Source organism: Crocuta crocuta, unplaced genomic scaffold (assembly GCF_008692635.1).
Source record: "Crocuta crocuta isolate KB4526 unplaced genomic scaffold, BGI_CrCroc_1.0 scaffold196, whole genome shotgun sequence".
NCBI classification, from domain to species: Eukaryota; Metazoa; Chordata; class Mammalia; order Carnivora; family Hyaenidae; genus Crocuta; species Crocuta crocuta.
The window spans coordinates 1,503,802-1,510,850 of NW_027531026.1; the positions used below are offsets into that span (position 1 = coordinate 1,503,802).

The following is a 7,049-nucleotide window of genomic DNA, read 5'->3' on the forward strand; positions in this document are numbered from 1 at the left end:
ATTGACTTATATTGTGGGTTTATTATTTAAACTAGAAATCACATCCTGCCATTTATCCTAACACAGACTGAATTAATGCAACTACCAAATATATCTTTAGTAAACCACACTTTATAAAGATTTGAGACCAATTTAAGCCATAATCTATAACTGAGAAATCTTATTTCTTTAAAAACAACCAGTGTTTGAGGAGCGCCTGGTTGGCTCAGTTGGTTAAGTGTCTGACTTCAGCTCAGATCATGATCTCACAGGTTCGAGCCCCGCGTTGGCCTCTGTGCTGACAGCTAGCTCAGAGCCTGGAACTTGTTTCAGATTCTGTATCTCCCTCTTTCTCTGACCCTCCCCTGCTCACGCTGTTTCTCTCCCTCTCTCTCTCAGAAATAAATAAAACATTAAAAATTTTTTTTAAAAAAAGTGTTTGATAGTTTCTGTATATGGTGATTATTAAATATGTAATCTGAATTATTGTTTTGAATTATAGGCATTGCAGTTTAATGTAATTAATTCTTGGCTCTTTTGAAAGAGTGTGAGGATAGAGGTTAAGCAGGTTAAAAATAAACATGATGGTGCTGCATGGTAGTAATAGAGACCAGACATCAACCAAAATGACATGGTATCAGCTTTGAGAGTGGGACCAAAATATTTATTTTAATGAAGTTACTGAATTTTGAATATAAGTTTATATTTTTAAACTTTTGCCACCAAATATTTGAGGCAGTCATTTTTGTTTAAGGCATTTAAAGTTGAAAAGAAGCTAAACTTAATTTCTTTACATTCCTTACATTTTTTATTTCCTTTAGGTCATGTGCTCTTTTAAGAATCTGGTGATATTTTCGCCTGAAAAGTGCACATAAGCACTTGCATGCATAATTTTGCATGAATTCTATCCTTTGTCTTGAACATGAAATTACTTGATAGTAAGTGTCTTGGCTAGATGATTGGAATTGTCAATAATTTACCTCAAAATTATATCTCATATTCTAAGCGTTCATTGTGTTCTCCTAAAAGCAACCAAGTTGTGATTTTTCCTGTTTTATTAGGACTTTAGACATAGGGAAAACTAAGCATTTTAATTTTAAGAGTCACTGCCTATCAAAGATATCAAAAAGACTTCCCTAAAATTAGTGTGAAAAATCTTTAATATATGATAATTAGTTTCTATATGACTTTTTAGGTTCTTACCTATTAAATGAAATATAGTGTACATGTATTGATTTTGATGAGGTATACACATATTTCATTTTTTAATTTACTTTTATGAGCTTTGGTACTATTTTATTACAGTTAATTACTTTTCTTTTTAATGTTTATTTTGGAGACCATGAGTGGGGCAGGGACAGAGAGAGGGAGAGAGAATCCCAAGCAGGCTCTGCCCTGTCAGCCGAGCGTGATGTAGGGCTTGATCTCATGACTCTGAGAGTGTGACCTGAGCAGAAAATCAGGAGTTGGACACCTAACTAACTGAGCCACCTAGGAGCCCCTATTGTTACTACTTTTTAACATAACACTGATTAAATAGAGTATTCCTAACAAAATTTACTGTAACTGTTTTAGACTGTTGTTACTAAGAGGATTTACAAACAGAATGTAGCCATTTTACCCTATGTTCTCTGCCTGTGGTTAGATTATTCTTTCCAAGGTGTAGACATAATTAACCAGAAATCACTGCTGTAGACTTATGTCCTATATTTTTATGTAGTAGAGAAAGCAACAGCATAGGTGGTTGTGACTCATAAATTAGAAAGTACAAAAGTGTGTTAAAATAGTCTTTATTATAAAGCAAGTTCCTGGTGGAAGTTTATGACTTTTGAATATACTTTATAATTAGAGTGTTTAACATTTTTTTCTTTTTTATTTGGTAATTAGGAAATAAAACTAACAGTTTAATTTTTACAGTTGGCCAAGTCTGCAGTTTTCTTGTGAGGCCTTCAGATAATACTCCTGGTGACTATTCACTATACTTTCGGACCAATGAAAATATTCAGCGATTTAAAATATGTCCAACACCAAATAATCAGTTTATGATGGGAGGCCGGTATTATAACAGGTAAGTTGTGAGAGATTTTAGTTACCTTTTACTTTTGGCAGTAGTTGAAATTTTGATAATGTAGTATATCAGATTCAAAATTGCATAAAAGTTTCTGACTTCTTAAAATTTAAAATTGTGAGGCCTTTATTGTAAGTTATTAGTGGTCATGTCCAAGAATTCTTTAGAATTCTTAGTGTCAAACATGAATATAAATTAATAATTTATAATTTTTTCTTCCAAGATAATTTATGTTTGTTGATTATGCACAAACTGTTTACAGCAAATTTGCTAAGTCTTTATATTATCTGCAGGATAGCAAAACACCTGTTCTAAGAAAAAAAAAAGTATATTACATTCTTTTATCAGTGAGGCATTTTAATAGAAAAAAGGTTCTTAAAGAGTAAACAGAGACTTATTATAAATGTTACTCGTGTAATTGAGTTGTTCACAAGTTGGTATTTCATGGTTAGAATTATCGGCTTCTATTTGTCATTTTTAAAATTCTAAGTAACTTGTTGCTTGTCCCAAAACTCAGAATGAACTTCAGTCACTTGATCAGGAAAATAAGTTAATAGAGAAACCGTTTGATAGAATCTTAGCTTTTTAAATTTTTTTCTGTGTATTAGAAAGTAATCCTTCATTTTTTTTTTCCTGAATGTAAAGAATTTTCCATAATGGATAACTCTAGAGTGGCATTGTCTTCCTTTCTTGGAGGCTTTCATAAACTAAAATGGTGCCACTTGCCTAGTTTAATCCCTTAATACCATAGCAGTATTTTCCATTCTGTTTAGAATTTCTCTTAATTCTCAGCTTGACCTTTGAGAGTATAGAGATCCAACAGCTGCTTTATCTTAGAAAACAAAACAAAACAAAAAACAAGTCAAACTTGCTTGCTAGGAGGCCAGTGGACAGTGATAAGACATCAAATGGAAGATGTGAGTGTAGGCATTTGGATCCTTTTGCACACTTCTTACAGAAAAGCTGCTTGAGTGGTTTCTACATTATAGTTCGATCTAGATAGCCTCACTGAAGATGTAGCTAGCTGCAATTTGAGCTATATAGGAAGGTCAGTTTATTTTTCCCAGTGTCCAGCTTTCTAGAGACTTGGAATATATAAAACTGTAAGTTGAAAACATGCATTCTTAACTGAACTGATGAATGTCTGGAGTCCTTTTTTTTTAATGATAAAATAATTTACATAGATTTATTTTGGGGGAAGATGAAAATTCTTCCTATGTAATGGAGGACATCTTTTTCATTGATAAAGACCTGAGTGAAACAGGAAGAAAGAAGTCTTTCTTTCTTTCCAAAGTCTTTCCAAAATTATTAGTCTGCTTACATGATGATGAGTCACAAAATTTTAAATACATACTAATTTAGGGGCTGTGATCATTCCCTCACATTTTCTTTTTAGTTTTATTTATTTGATAAAGTTCAGGAGTATTGTTTCTAGTATTAATATTAAAATATTTTTTTAAAGAAAGCTAGAATTATATAAATCTGATGCCTAGGGGAAAAAAAGCAGTTTTACAGTTGTTTTGGAAATAAATATTTCAGCACTAGTTCAGTATTAAAGTAACTCTTGGAAGATACACCTTCATGGGGCACCTGCCTTGAGACTCAGTTGGAAGAGTGTGCAATTCTTGATCTCAGGGTGTGAGTTCAAGCCCCACATTGTGTGTAGATCACTAAAAAATAAACTTAAAAAAAAAAAGATACTTCATGATTAGCAATTATTATTTAGATATGTAAATGTAAAAGGGATTATCCAATAACTTTGTGTAATAGAGCCATACTGTACTGTCTTTTCTCCCCACTAATTCTACATTAGCTTTTTGGTAAACAGTGGTAACACTTAACGTTTGCTTCATTTAGAAACTGCTTCATAGAAACATAACCTCAACAATCCTATATCAAAGCTTTTAGAAAAGCAGCAGAGGCATTTAACAGCTAACAAAACTCAGCAAACAGTTAATTTCCTTTGTGAAATGTATTGTACACCTCGTGCATGAAAAAATATATGAGAAAAGATGGTAGGCTGACTGACGCATTCTGTGATGTACACATGGACATAGGAGAGTCTGTGGAAAGAGAGTAGTTGAGATGGTGATGAGAAGGGAGAGGGAGGTAGGATTTTGTGGTCAGACCTTGAAGATTATTAATGTTTTCTAGGGGTTCAAAAAGAGAGACACAGTTTTATTTAAAAATTTATTAAATAAATTACTAAAATGAAAGTATAGGATAATAGTAGTGTCCCTAGAAACTCACATTTATTTTACAACCCAACTTATACTGAACATATTTTAGTTTTCTGAGATGCAGAACAATCTGATTTCATGCCTAAAACTTTTACGGAATGTCTAGGAAATTGTGGGTTGTTGTGTCTCCCTTTACTGTTTTGTTTAGGTATATCTGGGTAGAATATGAAATAAAGTAATTAAAAAAAAGTCTTGAAAATCCACCTCATTGGTAAAAATATATCTGGTTGTCACACACTTTTAAATTTGCTCTCGGGCAAAGTGTACTCCATAGCAGTGTCCTACTCTTTGAGCCCATGGACAAGAATTATATAGTGACAGTGACGCACAGGATCAACTGCATTGTACACTAACTCAGTCAGAAACCTTTTAATATTTACTATTTTTCATAAATTTGATGCTTTTTGCTTTGAAACACATAGTCATCTCTGTGATGGTATCTTGTCTTCAAATGTATTCTTTTCTGATTTTCTTTCAACGTTTTTGGAATTACATGTGGTATTACATTTTTCCTTTAAAAGCTTAAACCGTCCTTATCTTTTTACTGTTAATAACATTTTTACTTGACTTACTTTGCATCTCTCTTCCTTGTATAAAGTGCTGCCTCTGGTATTCAGTTCATATCCATTCATATTTGTTTTTTTATTAGTCTTTTCAAGTCTTGTCTTTTGCTCTTTTTAACATTTGTGGTTTAAGTCAATTTTGTAATATAGCAAAGTTATTTTATCTTTGGAGATCTGTATAAGTACATATGTGTGTGCGCGTGTGTATCCAAAGATATCTTTGCGCACACACATATATATCTCTAAAGATAAAATATGTCTTCCAATTCTATTATTAGTAGGGAAAACTGGAAAAAATCAAGTGAAAGGTTAAACAGGGTCTGTTTTAAGAAATGTTTGCTAGCTGTCCCCACTCTTCCAGTATATTAAAAGGAAGTTTAAAAGTGTAGGATTTAAATATTCAGGGCAATAAAATGGCCTACTGATTATATAGGAAACTTTTATATTGAAAAACTCATTATTGCCATGCTAAAATACATGTTAAAATGTATTATATAATGTCATTTTATTTTCAGCTTTATTTGTAAAATTTCCCAAATAGTAAGAATATTTTGTAGCATTGTTTATCAGAATCAATGTTTGTTTCTGCTTTTACCTGCTGTTAATATGTTTTATGATCCAATTTAATCTGGTTTTTATAAAAGCAGAATGTGTAAGTGTTTTGAGGATAAAAATTCTTAGAATATACCTGAACTCAGTACTTGCTTTATAAACACCATTTCTCTATCAGTTCTTTCTCAATCCCTCAATAATGCTCTTTTAAAAAATGGTAGATTTTTATTCTTTCCTTACTTGTAGTGACTCCCGAGTATATGTATGCAACATTGGAATCTCTGATTCAGGTATTCTGACTTGGAAACCAATTCTTGCTTTTCTCAAATAATGTGTCTATTATAATCATATATTCTATTAATGTATTTGGGTTATATGCTTTCGGAAAAATTTGCAAATGAATAATCCTTGCTAATAGGGTTTTTAGGTGTATTTTCAAGATTTGCATTTTTTATAAGACAGATTATGTCAATATTAGTAATTTTTATTTTTAACAGCATTGGGGACATCATAGATCACTATCGAAAAGAACAAATTGTTGAAGGGTATTATCTTAAGGAACCTGTACCAATGCAGGTCAGTGTTGTTTTTCTTTTTGCAATAATAAGCATTTTATTTTAAAATGCATTTTTGGTAGTATGTTTTATGCACACATTCATGCATTTAAAATTGGATAAAATTTAAAACTGCCATTACTCAGATTGTTTCAGAAAGTAAATTGTAAGAGAATCACTTAGTTTTTTTTATGTTGATTCTAGCGTTGGTGGCTTTTTGAGAATAGAGGCAAAGGTGGGGCAGAAGCCAAGTTAGAGTGGGCCAAGGAGTGAGTTGGGTAGAGACACCAAAGGTAAATCACAGCTGGGCTTACCTAGGTGAGCTTGGTAAATAAAAAAATCCTAGAGAGTTTTGAGCACATGTGTATACTCTGGGTAAGACAACTAGTAAAGAGGAAAGTGCGTGAGATGGCATATCGGCAGTACCTGGTGTATAACGTCTTAGGGAAGGCAAGAGTGGTTCACATCCTCAATAGAAGAAGAAAGATTGGTCTTGAACAAGAGGGCCTGTTGAATATTAGCTGCTTAGTACATAGGGGGATTGCTTAGTCTTTTATTTCTTACACTTCCTGAAGAGTGTTGGGGAAAGCTTGTAGCACAGGTTAGGAACAGGTATTTTGAAAGAGTGATTAAGCATTTTCATATGTGGAAAATGGAGGCACTGATACTCTAGGGACATAAAGAAGGATTGTAAGAGTTTTCGGTCACCCAACTGAACTTTCACAGTGATTGGCTGTGTCTCTAGCTTCTCAGTTTTCCCTCCTCCTAACAGGTTAGTTTCATATGGCTATGCCTGCAAGTCATTGCAGTTGCTGAGATGGGGTCATTATTCTGATGCTTAATATCAGTTCAAGAATCATTATCATCTTGTCACACTTGCTTCATATAGCTTCATTTCCTCATGTGTTTCTGGTAGAATGCATGGTCCACGAGAGCAGGGATGTCAGGTTGTAGTCCCATTGCCTCTGGCATGAGGTATTCAGTCACTCTTAATGAATGACTATGTGCACTCTAGTTGGAAGAGCACCCACTTACACACACACACACACACACACACACACACACACACACACACACACACACACACACACAC

The 7,049-nt window shown here is 33.2% G+C and overlaps 1 protein-coding gene across 1 annotated transcript in view; it reads left to right on the plus strand.

Annotated features, from left to right (window-relative positions):
- RASA1 (RAS p21 protein activator 1) overlaps nucleotides 1-7,049 on the plus strand; it is a 110,297-nt gene that overhangs the window by 71,131 nt on the left and 32,117 nt on the right. Inside the window, 2 exon segments of the mRNA XM_077770970.1 lie at nucleotides 1,897-2,047; nucleotides 5,900-5,978. Of these exon segments, the coding sequence (XP_077627096.1) occupies nucleotides 1,897-2,047; nucleotides 5,900-5,978 (230 nt within the window).